The sequence below is a fragment of the Stegodyphus dumicola genome, chromosome 4 (genome assembly GCF_044657685.1).
Source record: "Stegodyphus dumicola isolate Sdum_Otavi_A_Nest chromosome 4, ASM4465768v1".
Classification (NCBI taxonomy): Eukaryota; Metazoa; Arthropoda; class Arachnida; order Araneae; family Eresidae; genus Stegodyphus; species Stegodyphus dumicola.
Genome location: NC_140771.1, coordinates 184114302 through 184135232, shown reverse-complemented (window position 1 = coordinate 184135232; position 20931 = coordinate 184114302). Strand labels below are relative to the sequence as shown.

Here is a 20931-nt window from a genome sequence, read left to right as displayed (position 1 = left end):
GCTTGATGTCCGATCAACTGTTTTTTCTTTACACTTACACAAGGATTAGCTAAATACAATCAAATTCTCTACTTGGATGAAATATTCGTATTACGCAATTTTGTTGTCATACATGATACAACAATTGCTTCTCCGAGTTGAGCTTTGAATGAAGTGTGACTCCGTAATTTTTTTTTTTTTTTTTGTACAACTGATTTCTTTTTCTAAGATTGTATTTTTATCTAATTCAGTATAAAATGTGGAAAAACCTATATTAATGATGCAGGAACCACGAAATTTTGATGATATATATTAAAACAAGCTATTTCTTAAAAGCATTTGTAAGCTGTAAAATTTGTCATGTTATGTTGTTACTAATCATGCAAACTTGAATGGATGGTAGACACAAATTACATTGGTGACCACTGTGAGTTGACTTTGCAACAAAGGAGAAAATTTTCTGATCAATTTTTCTGACCATTCTTATTGAAGTGGCTGAATTTTTAAAAATTATAAAAATACTTAAGAAAAGAAATATTACACTTTTCTGGCTCACTATTACAGGAAACACTGGATTTATCCAATTTTTTTTTATCCAATTTATCCAATTTATTTATCCAATTTTTTCAATATATTTGAGCAAAATTGCTATAAATGACATTCAGTTTAGATTGTTCTTACGGCTGAACTGATTTGGTACAACTTCACAAAAGGAAATTATGTGGTAATGTGTGGTCTGACAATGCCCGAATTTTCTTATGCAGAATACGAAGTAGTATATATTTACAGATCTTCTGCCTCGAGAGAGTAAAATGTTACTGATAACTGAACCATTCATCTGTAGGGAAACCTCTGCCCTTTTGTCATAAAGTTAACACCAAAAGACGAGAAACACCAGTGTTGCTTACCATACATTCCATTCTATTTTAAATAATTTTAAATAGCATATGTAAGCAATTAACAAATCTTTACACGACTCGAATTGACAGTCAACATTATTTGCTGCATCATTAATATTTTCCACGTTTTATATAGAATCAAATTCATCTTTGAGTTCAGGATACGAAATTGTGAAATAAAATTTTAACAAGGGAACCCATATTTCGTTTAGTTCTTAGCCACTTTTCGAACGTATTTGAGGTGAAATGTAAAATGTTATGATAGAATAATTTTAATCTTATAGTTTTCATTCTTGACTATATGCTAAAGGAAAAAAAATATAACTAAATTAATGGCTGTCTGATTTCACCCATTTCCATAAAAATATGCTCACCAAGAAATCGCCTCCAAGCTTGCCATTAATGTATGTGTCAGGCATATAAGTAAATGATTACAAATACTTCGTGCTTGCTATGAACGTGCTGAACTTCGTTTTCTCTAGGGGATAAAAAAGTACTCAGAGGCATTTTGCCTATATTTAATCTGTTGCAGAGGAACTCGTTTCCAAAGACGCTGATAAAACAATCAGGTCTCAGAGTTCGAGAGAAGAAAATTCTACAAGATAATGGAAACCGTATATCAGCTTGACGATTATCCTGCTACCTAAGCAGTTCACACTTTATTAGTCAAGAAGACGTCACATTACCTACACAGCGCCATCTGCATCTTTGTCAGCCATACTGACATAGCCAACATTATCATTAATGTCCTTCTGTCTGTCCGTATCATCCCTAGGTGTCTGGTAAAAGGAGTTTTGATATCGCAGCTGCCAATGACAATCATGTGCTGCTAATGACATTACACACCGTTGCCTCTATTTACAGCAGTGTCGCGATTTACGAGATTGAACCTCAACGGAATGGGACCAGGTCGACTTCAGCTTCGATTCGAGATTCAATTCGGTCAGTGGCGAATGCTCGGAGGAGGCATTTGTTGATACGATAATGCTCGGCCGTACACAACAAGATAGTTACAGGGATTAGGAACTTTCGAAGCTAGATAATTGAAAAGATGCAAAGCTTTCCCCAAAACTCGAACTCCAGACTTTCGAATTACTAGCCGGACTTACTTTCCAGTTACACCCACGACAGCATCCGGTTAGCAGGGAGAGGAGAAAATTCTTACAAAATTACCCCGCTTGCTTGGTCTTACAATCTCAAAATTTATCACAGATTTAGCATATCTCAGAAAACTATGAACGACAAGTTGGAGAGAACAGAGATTTGGTCGAACTAGAACCGATATTGCAGTAGCTGCTAAATGAGATGACGCACGCCTTTATATGGGATATGCAGGGTCAATGCTCTATCATATTACATCGTGTATTCAGGCTAGTATTGGCACAATAGGCACAACTCGACACGTCTCTATAGTTTTTTGGATAAAACATTTAGAATTTTTCATGAATTTTGAAATTTTATTTCTTTTCTTAAAATATCTGATAGATACTTCTTTCTCAATATATTTCATAAAACGAAATTCAATATTTTGCTTTATGTTCCGTAATTTCTATTAATTTATAATGTATAGTTTAGTTACTGTTAATCATTTTGAACATAAAACGAACAGTAACTGTTATGAATTTCTGTAAGTTTGGATTGCTTCTGCTCCCGTGATAAACCAGAAATGAACAAATGTCGATGACCTAATTATTTCTGATTTTTTCTTTAATATTATTATGGTTATTTTAATCAAGCCGGTATTTCTTATGTTAGAAATGTATTCTGTATTGCAGCGTTTTCATCTGCGCCTCTACAGTAAGTAAATGAGAGGCGTTTTAAATAGGAGTGAGAGTTTGAGAGACAGAAAAAACTGGTAATAGCAGCCAGTGGTAGTAAACCTCTTCCATACCTGTCCGATATAGACTCTATAGTAAAAAACAAGTTTCTTCTTTTTGAACGAACTAAGTAGTGTTCTTCAAACAATTGACTCAAGTGGTAAGATCGAAATGTAAACCTTCGAATTTATAAAATAATTTAATTCACTGTTGTCCATATTTCTATCTAGAAGCGAAATAAATTTTTGTCAGATTGTTTAGGTCTAAAATCAAAATTAATTTATAGTTGCTTCTTCGGTTACATTAACTTGGTGTTCTGTAATCGGTAGTTAAACACTAGGCCAATATTCTAGAAGATTAGACTAGTATTTAGACTAGGCCGAGTTTAATTTTATAAATATTATTGAATTTAAGGTATGAAGTTTTTCTTTAAGGCAGAACCTGAAGCATTGGTTTAATTAAAAATGCAAGAACAACAACTGAGACCCTATATTATATCGTATCGTAGAATGTAAAATACAAATCGTTTTACATTTCTTTGACCAAATACCAGTGTACTCGTTTTTAAAGGCAAACGTTTGATGCATGTTTGAGTTCTCTAGTTTCAAATTCACTTTGATCTTTTTCTTTAACAGAATTTTCCTATATGTAAGAGTACAATGTATAAGATAAAAAAACTAGAATATACTCTTAGATTTGAAATGCGAAACTGGGCAATAACAATAGGAAATAAGTAAATGCAACTCCAAATTTTAAGGTCATCATTACCTTCTCAAGAACGGGAAAATGTTTCACCCCACGGCGTATTACTTTAAACTCTCTGGAGAATCTCAACAAAGGAAAAAGAAGAAATCAGGAATAATATTACAGATTTTCGAAGGCTTAATGCATCTTACGAAAGAGCCTTCTAAAACCCACTCTAAACTCAATTATAACTGTTAATTATGCATGCTAGTTTCCTTTAATTCTAAGAACCTATCCCAGTAAAAGCATTCGAATATGTATCGACCAGAAATTCCCAAGACGCCAAGTTTAAAAATGGTACAGTGTGACAAACATTCAGCAGCAAAAGTTTCCAAAATGTTGTTAAGATTTACTAAATTGAATAAGCATGATAACTATGCCTTGGAGCTAAGAATAATTCTACATAAGAATTATGCGGCTGAAATATAAGCACTTATATTAAAGATAAATTATTTTATTGTTACTGCGTTCCATTTATTTCGCTTTTTAAAACCTTGCTTAACAATAAACAGAATTACTTTTAGCTTAGGGTTCTTTCTCCGAAAGCTTGTATTTAAAAAATTATCTCGATTTGTAATTTAATTAATGTATTTGCATTTTAAAACATTAAAGCATGAAAACGACATTTTGAAGTAAAATAAGTATTTGGTCTTCGGATTCAATTTGTGCTATTTTTATGCTAATATATTTGTTTATCATCCTGTGATATTGCAAGTTTGTGAGCATTTTGTTATATTTTAAATTTGTTAGAAATTATTATGTTTTTTTTTACGTATAATCAATTTATTAGGTCGTAGATTTTGTCATTCTGTATAAACAGGAGTTAGTATTTTTTAAACAGATCTAGAGAAGTAGGAGCTATTGACTATTCAAATCAAATTTTGTGAATTTCGAAAGCTTCTATATCATTCCATTTAGAAGAGCAACGAGTTGATATTAGATGAAGATACTATTCATAAAACACTCCACCGTTCCATGGTTCCCCTTTTGATTCCTGAACTTTGGACATCTTGACACAATACATATTCTTTGGCCTGCCAGCAGTACTTCGCTCGTAGTGCGGGGTTGACCTCTTCTTTTATACTCTAATCTCCATGGGTTTGATGGTAGGGAAAACTGGAAACAGAGCTTAGCTATTCTTGTCACCTATATGGTGCTCAAGGGTCATGGTAACTACAGACACAATCTTGCAGTTCTTGCTACGATAAAATCATGGGCTTGATGTTATTAAATCAGACAAATGGGATTAGTGACACGGACTAGAAGTAATCAGTCATTTTTAATTCATACTAAGTAATTTCCTTCAGATATTATCATTCTTTCTGAATAAATTTTCGAAATACACCGTTATAAATATACGAAATAAAATGTATTAGTTAAGGAGAAGTTGTGTCGCTGAAGTTAGTAGCATATAATAATAGAAATAGCTTTTATTAATTAGTATTTAATCGCAAAATGTTTTTAAGAACTGAAAGCAGTTGAAAGTATATTCTTTTAATATGCTTGTTGCCATTAAATGCGTTTTGTTTATTATTAGTTATTGTGTTGTTGAAGCATGGGTTGCCTTACTACCTTATAAGAAATATCTTATTATATATTCAAAGATAAATAAGAGTTATTTAGTTTTTCATATTTTCAAAACCCTCCCTCAGAGACTGGCATCGGTAAATTCGTTTAAAGTATTTCTAACATTTTAAACTTCAGAATTAGGGTTTACATTATCGTGAAGAAGACCGCGTTAGAACAATATTCGAAGACACAATTTTCCTAACTTTGTGCCTTAATTAAGAACGATATTATATCGCATTATATGACTCCTACATTCATTATAAGAAACTGGAAATTTTCCAGTTAATTTGAAATCGCTGAATTTATATCTCTTTCATTATTCATGAATTCCAAGAAAATGCACTTGCGTAAATGTTAACTCGCAGTTCGTTAAAATTCTAGTACGAGTTAAAAGTCACAGATGCAGTAATTCCTTTCTTCTGAGCACACCAAAATAACTTTAACTTATGCACATTGGAGTCAATTTTAACCCATAAAATATTGCATTTATTTTGCGTCATAATATTTCAAAGTAATTAGCATCGAAAAAGAGAGGAAGATAAAAGTGTTCTTCCGTGCTAATAAAGATAGTATTTACTTTTATAAAAGGAAATATAAAATAAGAATGATAAATGAAGTAAGCTTATACGGCTAACGGGTATTCTTATTACAAATAGAACATTTCTCATTATTACAATGTACAATTATTTTTGCTCCACTGTTACTCTGCTATTTTATCTTTTCAGTTGTCCAACAATCTTATGCAGTGGATGTGTATGATGAATTTGTGATTCGAGGTAATACAGCTGTTCTGCGATGCCACATTCCTGAACTCGTTCAAGATTACGTAACTGTGACATCATGGATTCGTGACGGATCTTTTGTAATAAGGCCTACTGCCTTGGCAGGTATTTATTTCAAAATAAATTTCTAAAATGTAAATGATTTTTAACAAGTAAAAATCATATTTTTTGATTTAATGATACCTGCAATTAATTTGCATGTGTTTATTATTGTTATTATGAGCAGTGAATTGAAACAGCATAATAAAATGCAAATGAATGTACTGGGTGCCTTTTAAGTTAGGTCATTAATTCCATTAAGCTCAAGTACAATATCTGCCTTCTTTTGATTGATAATTAATAAAACATTACTGACTAATCATCTCAAACGTTAGAACTATTTTTGGTGTTTCAAGGCTTTGCACTTGGAGGCAATGAACGACATGTACATATGGGTTTCATCGTAGTAACTACTCGTATACCTAGTTCGAAGCTTTTTCATTGAGAATTTTATTTCGCCTGAACGTGGGAAAAGCCAAAGGATATATTTCGACAAATATCACACTAAAATGTCAAAATGCCTTAGGAACGTCTCCTCTGAAACACGCAGTTAGAAACTATACTATGCCGAAGTTAGCTGTATCAAAGGTGACGCAAAATAAGGTAGCATTTGGAATAAATAAATTTGGGCGAGTGTTAGTTTGGTTGTGTGTACAACTGCAACATTTAACTGAAACATATTTATCATAAATCTTTGGGAAGCTTGCTATTACAACAACAATGTTAAGAGTATCGAAAACTAATTAATAATCAATATTTAAATGCATATAAGCAGGATTTAGATGACTTTTAAAAGTTCATATAAGTTAATTGTGTGCGATATCAATGTGCGAAAACGTTTTTAGCAACAAGAGTCTTTCTAATTGAATGTTTTAAAATCTGTTCTTACACTTTTTTCTAACTGCCACATTTTTCAGACCGAGTTAATCAAGACCTCTTAAGTTTTACTCATTTATTGCATTTTACATCCTTTGGCTCGTTATAGTTGAAGACCATCTCAGAGGAACTGTAAAACCATTGGTCGATCATCCCGCAAACAGAAAGGCTTTGATGACAGCTACAATGCATTTCACTAAAATCCTCTGATGACACTGGCTGTGAAATTAGGACTTTTGTTATATCATATGAATGCATTATTAAGTTAAATATCGCTTATAATGAATGTCGGTTTTCTTTAAAACGAGGTAAACGTTTCAATCGAAACATTTAGGAGATGTTGCAAAGTGTTCTGAAAAAAAATTTTCCGTATGCAAATTAGTCTTGACACCTTCTATAACTGTCCCGCAGTAAATTTTCGAAACTGGATTGTACCTGAGCTTCAGGCAGAAATGATAGCTACAGTTGTTTAATTCTAGCTGTAGCAGATTGTATGAAAATTGAAGTTCCTAAAGCTATTGAGTTGCTGATTCGGTTACAAAATGACGGATTATTTATGGGGGGAAAAAAACTGGTAAAATCGTTAATAAATAAAAGTCTACATTGCAGTATATTATTGAAAGATTAGTTTAATTCTTTTGAGAATAGCGTACTGAAAACTTTCGAACCTTTTCGAACCTTTTGCATAAAAGAAATATTATGCCTAAGGTGAAGGATAATTTACGAACAAGTTTACTTCAAGTCGCAGCTGACTTAAAAACTGATTATAATATGCAAGTGATATCTCAAAAGATGAAAACTATCATTAAAAAAAACAGATGAACAAAGTACGCTCGGCCCGTAAAAAGCCTTTTTACTTCCTTGGTACGAAGTAAAGGAAGTATTGTAATCGCGAAAAATTTTCGGGTGACATATTTCAACGAAAATATCCATTTTGACCGTTATCGAATCCAATTTAATGATGTTTTAGCTTGACATGTGGACGCAAGGACAGAATAAAGGACTCTTTTTCCCCAAACGAATTATAAAACTGATTTAAAATGGATTCAGAAGAGATTTCTTTCGTGGTGTCTGTACGTACACAGGTACATACGTACGTATCTAAGTATCTTCATAACTCAAAAACGAATAGCCTCAGAACTTTGAAATTTTGTATATAAGACTGCTACATGTAGTTGTGTACCTCCATTTTTGGTTGCAATCGGCCGCACCAAAAGTATATATGTATATTTTACATTTATTTAGAATGTATGTATATATACCCACTCTGTTACTTGGCTCCATGAGCTCAGTTTTTTATTATTATATTTAAGTAAATTGCGCATTTTTTGCTTTAAAATAATTGAATTATGTTGTTCTTATCCACCGGTTAAGGTTTTTATGCCTTTAGTTAATACGCATGCAATAGTTGTAGAATTATCAACAATTTAAGAATTCTTCAAGTGCTGTTAAGACTAATATTTTAACCATAGAAATCATTTTTGTTTACATTTGAAACTTAGCAGAATAGTGAATTAAGTAAGTTCTTGCACCTTCAGTGTCTTACCAAAGGAGGCCCAAAAGAAAGCTCTCAGTTATGTGCACCGAAAAATATGTCTTCTTGCCCGCTGGACGTAATGATTGTTTTTGCGTAGAAAGTCCAATTTGAATTTAGCAAAAATTGTTTATTGTTTTAACTGTATTTGGAATTTTATATTTTTCTTTATTTTGCAATTTTTCATAAAACTATCTTCAGGTTTTATGCATCATTGCCTTGTTGCAAAGTGAGAACTGAAATAATTGAATGAGAAATATACCCCTAATGAAATTCGAAAGAATAAGTTTAAATTAAATGCAGAGAAATCTGCGCATAATTTAATATTCCGTAGAAGGAAGTCATGTGCGCACATCAGATTTTTTATTTTACTGTAACAGACAAAAGATCCTCCAGTTTGCAAACAAGCATGCAAGTAAGCCTTTATCTGTCTGGGAATCCGTTCGTTTTAACGATGAATCCAAATCGATGGGTGATATGATCAAGTTATGTTCTGAAACGAAATCAAGAAATACTAATTATGAATTTAAGTTAAAATGACAAATACTGTGGCGGAAGTATCATGGTTTGTGGGTGTATGAGTGTTGCTGCCGTCGACAGTTTACCTTTTATAGAAGGAAATGGGAATAAGTACATGCAACTTGACATTCTAAAGCAAAACGTGTTAACTAATTCGGGAAAAACTACATTTTCTTTCAGGAACAATGCTAAACTCACTTCCGAGATTTGTCAATAATGGTGCCTCTATCATGTTAAAAAACAGCTTCGTAGACCTCCCGTTTTTTCATTTAAAGCTTACCAAACATTTATGGGAATAATTCGCTCTTGAAATAACAAAAATATGACTCCAAGCTCAAGGTTGACATAAAAAGTGCAATTTAAGATATTTGAAGCAACATTCGTGTGAAACAACAGACAATTTGTGGGAGCCATGCCACAATGTTTGAGATAAGTAATACATGACAAAGAAGAGCCTTTCATGAACTATGTAAATACCGTATGGAAACCTTTTTCGATTACTTGTGAAGGTGATCTTTTGTTTCTTTAAATTTACTATTCAAATACTTCGATATATTTTGTTTTTAGTATTCATAAATAATGTATACAATTGGATTGAACCAATTATATTAATTTTCATTTTCTTCGCAAAAGGTTTTGTGTAGCAAATTAAACTTTTATTTACAGTCATAGCTATGTAAGAAACCATTTTTTCCCACTGTATGTCGAGCTCTTCCTGTGTATAATTTCTTTTCCCTTGAGAATAAATTATCACTCCTCTTGCTTTCAATGTGTGCATAGTTAGCATGTCAGAAAAAAAAAGCCAACATGTTCAGACGGGATTGCTGATTTACTCAGTACAAATACTAACAAATTAGCTTGAACAGCAAGATGTGAAATATATTATAGTACATGATTTATTTTGGTTTGTTTGTTTAATAAAATGTATGATTATTGAAGTATTTATTGATTACAAATATTTCAGAAAAATACTGTTACATATAAATCGTAAATTAGGTTCGGAGAAAGAGAAATTTGTAATTAAGAACTAATAACTTTCCGTCTTCAGTCGAGATGTCAAGAAAAGTATGCAGTAAGATGCCGCATTATTAATTATACAAATAACGAAAAATAATTTATTCTTCATCAACGGATGTCATTTAGAACATTGTAAAATAAGCTTCTGTTTATTTCAGTAGCATTCCCTAAGATTAGTAAAGAAAATGAAATTGCATCAGCATTTCATTAAAATACCTTTGCTCACTTCCCATACATCTTGGTATTCCAAAAGAATTCTTTCACAGATCAAACTTAATTTGTATTATAATTTCCAAAAGCTAGTATAATTTGATCAGTAGAACACTTTTATCTGTAACAAATTTATTCTGGAAGATAATCCATGTCATTTTGTCAGCACGTTGAAAATGAGAAATGAAAAGCGGTAAAAATGATTCAAAATGTTAATGAGTTCCGCAGTTTATAACGAGAAATATTATGTTGTGTTGAATAAGATTATGAAAAGGGATATTTGCATAATAAGAATGATAACACACGTGATGAGATCAAACTAACTTAAGTATCGCAGAGAAATGTAGGAGACGAAATAATCGATATGAAGCAGTGTATGTTTTAGATTAGTCTTTTCAACAGAATTCTTCAGAATAAATTTCACTATTATCTGATTAAATGCAAAAAATTAAGCTGTTGTTTATTAGTCAGTCTTCAGAGTATATAGCATTGCGGATATAGTGATATGTCAAGATTTAGAAATATGCTTTCATTAATTCCAACAAATCTGACGAATGATAATACAAAGCATTTATTACAGTCTTATTTCAATTTGTTTTCCTTTAAATACGATATGCCATTAATCGTTTGCTTTGATCTAGTGAACATCTGCTCTCAGGAATTCAAAAGTTTAGTAAAGAACAAAACTAAAGTTCAGCTGTAGAGTAGGAAGAGCAATAACGACGACATTATAGTATAAATCTTGCGGAGATCAATTTATAACATTGTGAGGTTCCTTTATGCTAATTAACGAACTATTTTATGTTTTGGATCTGTGTTTTTACTTCACTTTTCCGTTTTCTCGCCAGAATGCAAATTTAGTCCGCATGCATTTTAAAGGAAAGTCTCCGGAGTTGAAGACAAAGCATGATCTGTCTCTCGCGGACGTGTTACTTGGTTTCTCTTTTAGATAAAAGTTATTGTCTTAGGCCTCACATTATAATTTTCAATAGTTGATTTCCACGCCAGATAAGTTTTAGACTAACTTCACGTTAGATTTAATGGGTAACCTTCAGCTATTAGTTTATTTGAATTTAATTTTAACATTTGAATTATTGCTAGCTTATATTATCTCGCCACAAGTGTTGACAGAGCTATAAGCACAAGGCGTGTCTCTATTTAGTCTTTATATAGGGTCTTTTATATTGAATTGTAATTTTAGACAATTGTTATTTTAGTTTTCAATTGCTATTTTAGACTTAGCGATAAATCGCTTAACGTCTACAAAGATTTTAGACACTAAGAATGATTGCTAAATACTCTAAGTAGTATAGTTACGCCAGAACAAAAGTAAGGACCATGGCTAAAAACAAAGTTTAGTTTGTCAGGCTCAACATCGCAAGGTCCACAGGCTCCAATAAGAATTTGGATATATCATGGATACGATGCGTGCAGCAGTGAAGCCCGCAGTGACTTTTGGTGAAAAAGATCGGTAAAGAATTTTCTTAAACAGTTAAATTTGCATTTTTTGTTTTTGCTTGTACCAGAAGTTCAGAAAGCTACTATAACAGACGCTACGCTGCATTACGAGGACAGGCGCTGAGCTGGTACAAGTGCAATGGAAACTTTTGTGTGAACCGAGACCTACGGGTTAGACGTATCTAAAACCGCCATCAAAAGAGCATTCACAGTGGTAAAAGGTAGAGCCAAATTGTAGCGGAACGTATTAGTAAATACCAGTTGAAGGCCGAAGAACTAAAATAGTCTATATAAAGAAAAATTCAAATTTTTAATTTGTTAAATGGAAAAAGGTCAGTTTCAGAGGTGATTCAGATTATCAGATATGCTACCACAGATTAAAGATTTCTTTTTTAAAAAAATTAAATATTCTATTTTCATAGATTAAGAAACCGGAGTACGCTGGAGAATTTGTTTGATCTCTCAGTAAAGTTTGAAAACAAGAGAAAATCCAAAAGTACACCTACAACAGGATATGACCAGATGTCGGACGGACAGTTTTATCAGGTTGTAGTGCAAAAAAAGCCAAGGTTTGACGAAAATAAACGTTTTGAATGCAGAATGAAATTTTCGAACGCGAGTGGTGATCACCAAGTGTAAAACGCAATTGAGGGAAAAAGGCAATCCAAATATAAACCAACAAGGGGTACTAAAGTTAAGCCGATACAGTTACCCAAGAAAATATCTCGAGAATTCAGTTTAATACGATAGTTATAAAACATTTGGCTTTGAACAAATATTATTAAATAATGTTCCATTGAATGCAATATTGCGTATAGGGGCTCAAAATAATTTTCTGGAGAAGAATAGTTTTCGAAAACATTTTAAACAATAAAGAATATATGGAAGTTGAAAAAGCAAAAGTTATTGCTGGCCAAGGCAAAGAGTTTACATGTGTAGGAAAAGTTACATTACATGCGCAGGAGCAACAAAAATTAGTTTTCTACTTTGTGAAAAATCTGCAAACTTCAGTAAATTGAGGAATCGATTTTCTAAAGACTGTGGGGGTTATAATTAATTTTCAGGAAACCACGGTACGGCTAGCCATGACTACAGTTCAGAAGAGAAAAATACACCGTCCAGGCATTAAGCTGAATCACCTCCTGACTGAAGAGAAACGCTACCTAAAACAGTTGGTAAGACGGTTTTCTAAATTATGCGATGATAAACCAGGACTCTCTCAAATTGCAAACCACAGCATTGACACAAGGAAATGACCCCCTAGAGCAAATCCTTACCCGTATGACAGAATCGAAGAAGAAATTATTTAAAAGCGTATACTAGAAATGTTAAAGAACAAGGTAAAAATTCCCATAATTAACCCTTACGCTAACCCAGTTGTACTATGCTGAAAAAAAAGTAATTTCCCACAAACAGGCCATTAATAATGTCGTTTTGCATTGGATTCCCGAAATTTAAATAGCATTACTAAATATCCTGTTAATCCACTGCCTGCAAACGAACAAATAACTAGTAAGATTAGATCGACGAATTACAGGAGGACGCTAGTTCCTACATAAGATTTTTTTGAAATATGTGTAAAACCAGTGGATGTGCTAAAATTCGCAATCGCATTTATTACAAAATCAGGCGTTTTTGCCCTTTTGAGAATGCCGTTTGACTTAGCTCCCGCCACTTAGGTCATTTCATAGGGTCATGGATACCATACTAAGAACTGCTTTTATTTATCAAGATGATGTAATTGTATCTTGCGAGACTATAGACGAAAATATTAGGAATTTACACGAAGTAGGTTCGCTTCTAAACGACGCAGGATTAAAAATAATGCATTAAAATTTACATTCGCGATCAATAAACTTCTTTACTTAATCTATAAGATATCGTAGAAAAGAATTGAGACAAAGAATTCCGAAGTAGTTGCAACAAAAAATTATCCTTCCCAAAAACTGCAAAATAAGGCAACCTTATTTTTGGGTTTGGGTTTTATTTATACCTCTTTTATCAGGGACTTTGCAAAGATACCCTAACAGCAGTTCAAATTAAAAAGAAAGACAGATTTATTGGGTCAGCCGAAGCAAACATAGCTTTTGAAAAACTTTAAAATACATAAATTCATGTGCCAGTTTTGCCAGATCACCATTTCGATATAATGACTGCAATTTTTGAAATTGCGTATTTAATGTACTTGCTTTTAATATGTATTAATATAAAGAATATCGCATTAATATAAATAAATTAAACGTAAACACATAATTAATTATAAATAAATTAAAGAAAGAAAACTAAGCAAGAATTATCTGTAGGTAATTAAACTCTAATTTAAAATTTCTGCTGTATGTAGAATAATTCAAAACAAGAATCGATACACTGTCCTACATTGCATAATTTGCACTAAAAATACGTTGTTTCTTTTCTCCTTTCCTTGTTTTTAGTTCACATTAGCGTTTCCTGCCTTTATTACCTTTTCCATCAACACAAATTTTCGGAAAAAATATTCGAATTAGACGGTATCTCAGTTAGGTACCTCTTAGCCATGGATAATGGAATGAAACTGAATATAACCGCAACGCATGCCCCAAAACTTCTTCGAAAGACACCCAGAAATATTTCTTCTTCAGACCCTGTGTGACATCAGATTTATATTAGAAAACCTCCTGTGTCCGCCACGATGACCGGAAAGTGATCAAGGAAAGACCCCACCGGCGGGATCCGTTTCTAATCAAGTCAATAGATGCATTATATATAATTACATTATATATAAAGTAAATACATTATATACTGCCTAGGTAATTATATATAAGCACCATTCAAAGCATTATATATAATGACCTATTAAATTGAGTAAGAAAAACAAAAACACTGGCTCTTTCCTGAGAAATGCGAGCAAGTAAAACGCGTTACGCTTCGAGAAAGCTGATAGTCTTTTCCCTTCTGTAATAATGCTATAATGTTACCTAATTAACCAAGAAAGCTTATGTTAAGTTTCAAAATAAATAGAAAAAAGGACAACTGGTCTTGAGGTTTTCCATCACGGAAGTTCGGCGATGTTACACCTGCTATAGTCAGCTGAATGCAAATGCCTGACAAAAAAAAAGAAAAAAAATGAACGAAAAACTAGGAACTAGATGCACTTACCCACCTTCTAATAACGAGAAAAGCAAAGAACAAAAGCGAAAACTAACAAAAAAAAATTCCTAATGAAATAAACAAAACCTCCCGTGCCCCTTTAATTCACAGGCGCACTTATAAAGAGCTGTGATTCCCAGTTTGTTTATACCAATAAATCTATCAAAAACAGAAGCACAGAACACATGCTATTGCCAATACATGAAGGCCAAATGCCCTATGAATCATGTGAAAACAGTTACTATTTAGCTCCATCTACTGGCTTTTAAAAATTCAAATAAATGATTCCGTTTAAAAGTTACATATACGCGACGCTGGTTTGCAGAGATTGGTCGGAGCGACGCTGGGCTAGTAGGAGTAAAATCGTTGTGTCGCGTATACGGAACGCTGGTCCTGAACGGGTCAAAATAGGAGTTAAAGTTCTGAAAATTAAACATTTTCTTTCATGTGCATCTGGAGATAAGGTGAAAAATCGTGTCTTGAATTGGACGGCCCATTCTTCATCGATCGAATAAGAAGATCCGTTATTTATTTTAAATCAGCAATGGCGGAAAATGTTACGGCAGATGTGGATCAATTAAGAAAATATTCTGAGCGAGCTGATACGCGAATTTTAAAAGTCAATTTGCAGGAATCACATCCTCATAGAAATGCAGTGCCAAACACAGATTTTCCACTACATCGAAAATGCGAATCCGAGAAAGAAAAAGTCGGGATTCCATAAATGGTGGAACAAAGAAGAAAAAGCCAGTTTTGACTTGATGAGTAGGAAATCCTGCTAAAAGAGAATAGAGGCTAGGACTGTGGTGTAATAAAACTTCCAGACAGAAAAATGATAGTTGAACAGTCTATTAGAATTAGATAAAGTGAGCAACCAACTGAGAATCAGTGCCAGCTGAGGGATAAGGCAACAAGATCTCTCGTCGCGCAAGGAAGCCAGCGAAGTACATTCTATTCAACAGCTATGCCGAAAGCAGTTAAGGCAGGAGGATTCACCAGAGGAGAAAAGGTTACAGGAGTCAGAGGTCAGGTCTTGCTAACCAGCAGACGAGGGATCACTCCTTTTTCCCCCTTAGCTTAACCCAAGTTAAAATTTGTTTCAAGTCTTCACTCAGTTTCCCACTATAAGACGTTCAGAAAGCAACTTATCCTAAATTCAAAAATGGGTTCGTCCATGTAGTGATTTCTTTTCTCTTACTAGTTGATTTTCTTGTGGATTTTGGACGAACGGGTTCTAACTGATAAAGTATTAATAGTGAAAAATTGAACTGGGAAACGGGGATATCTGATACTGAAAACCTTTGCACGTGAGAAGACATACTGGATAACGATGAAGATGATGATATCAGTGACGATGCCGACTACTTGTTTGGGTGGAGCAGATAACATACACAGTAATTTCAACAACATGAATTATAATTTGAAGCCCAGGAGCAGCGGTAGACAGCAATAACAACAGGCGATATTAAAAAAAATCAGGATGTAGAAATGAAGATATATTATTAGATTTGGTAGTATTAATATTACTGTGTTATTTTGACAAGTGAGTTACAATTTTACAGTTTTAAATTTTCCAATATTCATTACCTTACGTTATACATGCAACAAATAATATATTTTTACTTACCTAGTAACTTAATAAACTTTACGTTTCTAATGATATCTTCTTGTCCCATAGGAGAAAGATTTAGCATATTCCAAACAGGTGAACTCCATATTCGTAGAGTTGACCACGCTGATGGCCTTCAGAAATACCGCTGTGAGACAAGACATCGTCTAACTGGTGAAACAGTACTTAGTACTACCACCGGAAGGTTACTCGTAGCAGGTAAAAATCTATTTGTATTACTAACAGTACTAATTTATATGCATCGTAAAAATTAATTTGTATGTTACCATCTAAACTTACCATCTATTTGTGTAACTATTTTTAGCTATTTTTTATTTTTAGTTATTTATATATAAAAATTAGTTATACAATTAGATGCGTTTTAGTTTTATTTATCCTTTACTAACACACCGAAATCACCGAATCACCCATATTTTTTATCATCTCCGTAAACGTATTCTTCTACCTTCCTCCACTTTTTACAAGCAAAATATTCTTACGAATATTCAAAGTACTGCGCCAAGATTATCGAAAAATCTATTTAAATCTTTAATTAGCTAGCTCTACTGCCAAATTACTAAAACATCTGAATTTTTCTGTGAGACAGGACATTTTTCGTTACTCCATTCCCCAAACCCAATAAATGAATTTGAAATTTTCAAGTGATATATTCACTGTTTATCTCCAGGTCACCAAGAGTACTGATGAAATGAACCTACTCTTCTTTTAAACTAATTTGAAAGGAAAACAACAAAAGAATCATTCCAAGAGAAAGAGGCATTGCTTGTCTGCAAATGACTCTTTCGATTCCTTTGCAAACAGGGCAACTGGTATGCTAGGGAATCAGCGTATCAAACAAAGGTCTCACTGATGAAACTGTTTAAGACCCAAGAGTCTGATTGCATGAGCTGTTCTTGAATGTGTGGATGAATGTTCTGAATGTCGAAACCGATTAAAATTTAGAAACTATCAGTTGAATACATCCTATATTACACTTAATGTATTGCTGATATATGGTAAAAGATTTCAAAATCATATTGCTGGGCTAGGACAAATGAAGTTTAGCGTCTCTAGATTACTAATATTTAAGAAATTGCATATGATTACACATTTGCTTCATTACAGCTTTGCTCAGAGTGATCTTCGAAGAAATAAATATATATGAAAAAGGAAGAGCCAAAGCCTGACCCTTAGAAGAATTGCTACCAAATGTTTTCTGCATAGTATTATCTTTAATTGGAGGTTTAAAAAGATCTATCCTTATCCGGTCAGTCGGCTGACTGTTGGCTATTTGCCTAACAAGTTGAAGCCATAGGAATTAAACAATACAGATTGAATAATATTTTCGAATCAGGGAGAAAGAAAATAAACTATATAAAGATGAATCAATGAAGACACAAGCCATATCTTGTTGTAGAGGAACAATGAAATAAGCTTAACGCCGCTTGTCGAGAAAGAGTCAGAACCATAAGAGAAATATGAACTTCTACAATATAAGTATCGCTACAGTAAGCAGGCTTCACATTTCTTAATAAAAAATAAAAAAAGGCTGCGTTCGCTAATGTGGGCTCAATATTAGGATTGTTCAATATTAGGATTCACTTTTCTAAACACAGTAATATAAAACCATCGCCAATAGTGAAAAGATCGACTCTGCGCTTTACATTCACCCAAGTATTGGTAAATTGTAAATACTGACTATTAGGTTTTCGGAGCGACAGTATGAAAGATCATGCCCTGCTTTTCGCTGCTGCACAGTGAATGGAATCAAAGGTCTTTTTGCTTGCTGACTGGATGTGCTATCCACTATAGTAAAACGGTGCACAAGGGAGGAGCATGCGAGCCGAATTTATTATCTGAAAGTATCTAACGGGCTTGATTTTTTTAACAAAGTTGAAATGCATTAACAATGCTCATTATAATAATGCAAAGAGAAAGTTCAAATTTATATTAATTTTCCATCAGAAATGCATAGGTTCGTACTTGCAGGAAATTTTTGTTGGCTTCATTTCTAATTCGTTCAGAAATTAGACACAATCCCAAACCTAGGTTTTGAAATATGGTAGATCTAATAAAAAGCACAAATAAGCAGGATTTATTAGCCTTAAATCAGTTTGTCTCTACCGACATAACAATATGAGCTTCACAGCCGCGCAAGCAGCCAACGAACTAGTGACTAATTGAGGTATACGTCAGAAGTAACAATTCTATTGAAAAATCGACAGCATTAGAACACTGAAGCATTATCAACTGTCGTCTGATCAACTAAATTTACTGATTCTGCCAATGTAGAAATTTATCCCAGTTTACCGAGTTATGTACCACGGATTACAAGCCTACAATGACAAAACGCAAACTTCTATCCCTTTTCCATTCAGTCGCTCGCAAAAGCTCAGTCCGTATCTCTATGTCTCTAGTACAATAAAAACCGTGTTTATAACAAACATTAACTGAAATATGTTAGTGGGCTGTATAAAATTGTTTCGAGGGTTGCTAACCTGCCGCAGGCAGCCAGTATGGGACTCCTGCCTTGCGTAAAAGATGTTTTCGCGGAGCGGACGGTACCATCTCGGGCAAGTTCAGCTGGCGACAAGTTGTTGCACATCATATCTTAGTTCGATCGCCCCTGTAAGGATTGTCGCACTTGAAACATAAAAACATAACCATGCCTACGCGAGGAATCGAACTATGTCATCAAATTTGCTAATAGGATTTTCTAGTGACTAGTATATCACAAACCTATACTCAGGAGTAATACCGTAATAATATTTATAATTAACTAATTACGAATTCCAAATGCATTTGTTTAGATATTTTTCGAGTTTATGTAAGCGTTTTATGCTTTACGCAATTACGAGAATAGACGTATCTAAAGAAAATAAAAAAACACAATTTTTAGCCTAATAAAAACTATATAAAATTAAATTTTGAGATCCAGTATTAAATGCGGGGCTTTCTTCGAGTCCGTTTTTGGTAAGTGTTACAAACAAAAAAATGGAAACATGTATTTTGGGAGGTACCTTCAGTTTCTTTGTTCATAACACCAGATTTTGCACAATGTTGACAACTTTCGACTTCTAAGCGAGTATTATATGATAACTATCATAGAAGATAAAAACAGTTTTTCGCTGCTGCACAGTAACATTAAACGTAGTATAATGTTTCACAGATTTCGAGCTTTCATCTTTATTCTTAAATGTGGTAAAATAAAGGGGTAAAGCTTCTGAGAATCCGCGAAATTTGCTGTATAGACTTCAGTATACAGACAGACCTTTTAACAAAGAACTTTGAGAACTATAGAAGATTTTTTAATTTTGCTAACTCTTTCGTTGCGACTGCTCCTGGCAACAAAACCAAAACCACCTATTCAAAATTCTCTAGAAATAAGTCAACAATATTTGCGAAATCACATGCATAAATAGGTTAGGACGCCATCTTTTGGTGCTTAAAGAAATTTTAAGATATGCAGCGTTTCACCAATATCGGCATCTTCTTGGTGTGATACCAATTATAGACTGCCATAACTTTACGTTTTGTGTAGAGTATGCAATAAAATTTCAGTATTACTTGTGCAGTGGCTGGTAAGTTTCTTTCATCTCTGCTGGCTTCGTATGTTTTGCAGTTTTTAACGTGATAATTACAAATTCGTACATCTTTTTCTGCATGAGGAGTGAAAGTCATGCCTTAGGATTGAAAGTTTTTTGAATTTCTATAGCAAGAGGATTGATAGCTCTGTAAAAACAGGGAAAACTGAGACGAAAAAATGAAGACATCAGCATATGCGTCAGAATATCTGAGATTCTGATTGTTCCATTTATGATTAGGCAGCACCGCATATGCCAAAATACGGGGCATTTTTGCAATTTTGTTTATCCAATATAAAAGATGCACAAACAATATAAAAGTTGCAGTTTTGTTTATCCAATATAAGCATTGCACAAAACAGCACAATTTAAAATGTTGGACTTTGCCTGAACGATACAAAAATATTTCCTATAGTACTGTCAATAATAAATCAAGACATATAGTCCTAGTGATGTTGTAATTGAACCATCGTATTTTCTGTAATCAATTTGAGAAAGACATTAAAATTTTCTGTTCATATTAGTAATTATCAGTATGTTAAGCGTTTGGCAAGAAATAAACTTACTTACTTTTTTGAATCGAGTCAAAGAGTTAAAATTTTAAATTGTCTGATGTTTTCTTTATGGCGACAACGGTACTTAACTACAGTTAAAAAATGAAACATAAAAATCAAAATTTAAATTTTTAATAAATTTAGAAGAAAAATAGTAAGGATTAGGCATGAATGGATATGACTCAGATTATTCATTCCTGAAACTTTTCTTTCTCCAATTGTCACTGGTATTACGATGCTTAGAACAGGTGATTATATTTTCAATGATTTTTAAGTGGCATTGTAAATGCAGTGTTGTGCCACAAGTAAGATAGCTGTTTACGAGGTCAGGTTTTTTTAAAATAAAATATGCCGAGAGTGAAGCAAAAAGCATGTTATTTTGACTTTTGTTGGAACTCTTAGAAACACGATATTTTTGTAGTAGCTGCAAGGGCCGCAGTGCTATGTGTTACATGTGCATCCATGTAACATATAGCTAACAAAACAGTGTTATACTGAACTCTTTTTATAGATATTCTATTATGTAGTGCTCCTGTATAACGAGGATTTTTTGTCTGGAAATGATGTCAAGGTATACCGTCGTGGTGGTTATTTTTCCACTCTATGTATTAAAGG

The 20931-nt window shown here is 33.2% G+C and overlaps 1 protein-coding gene across 1 annotated transcript in view; it reads left to right on the top strand.

Moving 5' to 3' along the window:
* Nucleotides 1-20931, top strand: part of LOC118186524 (cell adhesion molecule Dscam1-like) — a 685332-nt gene that overhangs the window by 325912 nt on the left and 338489 nt on the right. Inside the window, exons 3-4 of the mRNA XM_085815869.1 lie at nucleotides 5734-5895; nucleotides 16248-16397. Of these exons, the coding sequence (XP_085671995.1) occupies nucleotides 5734-5895; nucleotides 16248-16397 (312 nt within the window). The remainder of the gene's footprint in view (nucleotides 1-5733; nucleotides 5896-16247; nucleotides 16398-20931) is intronic.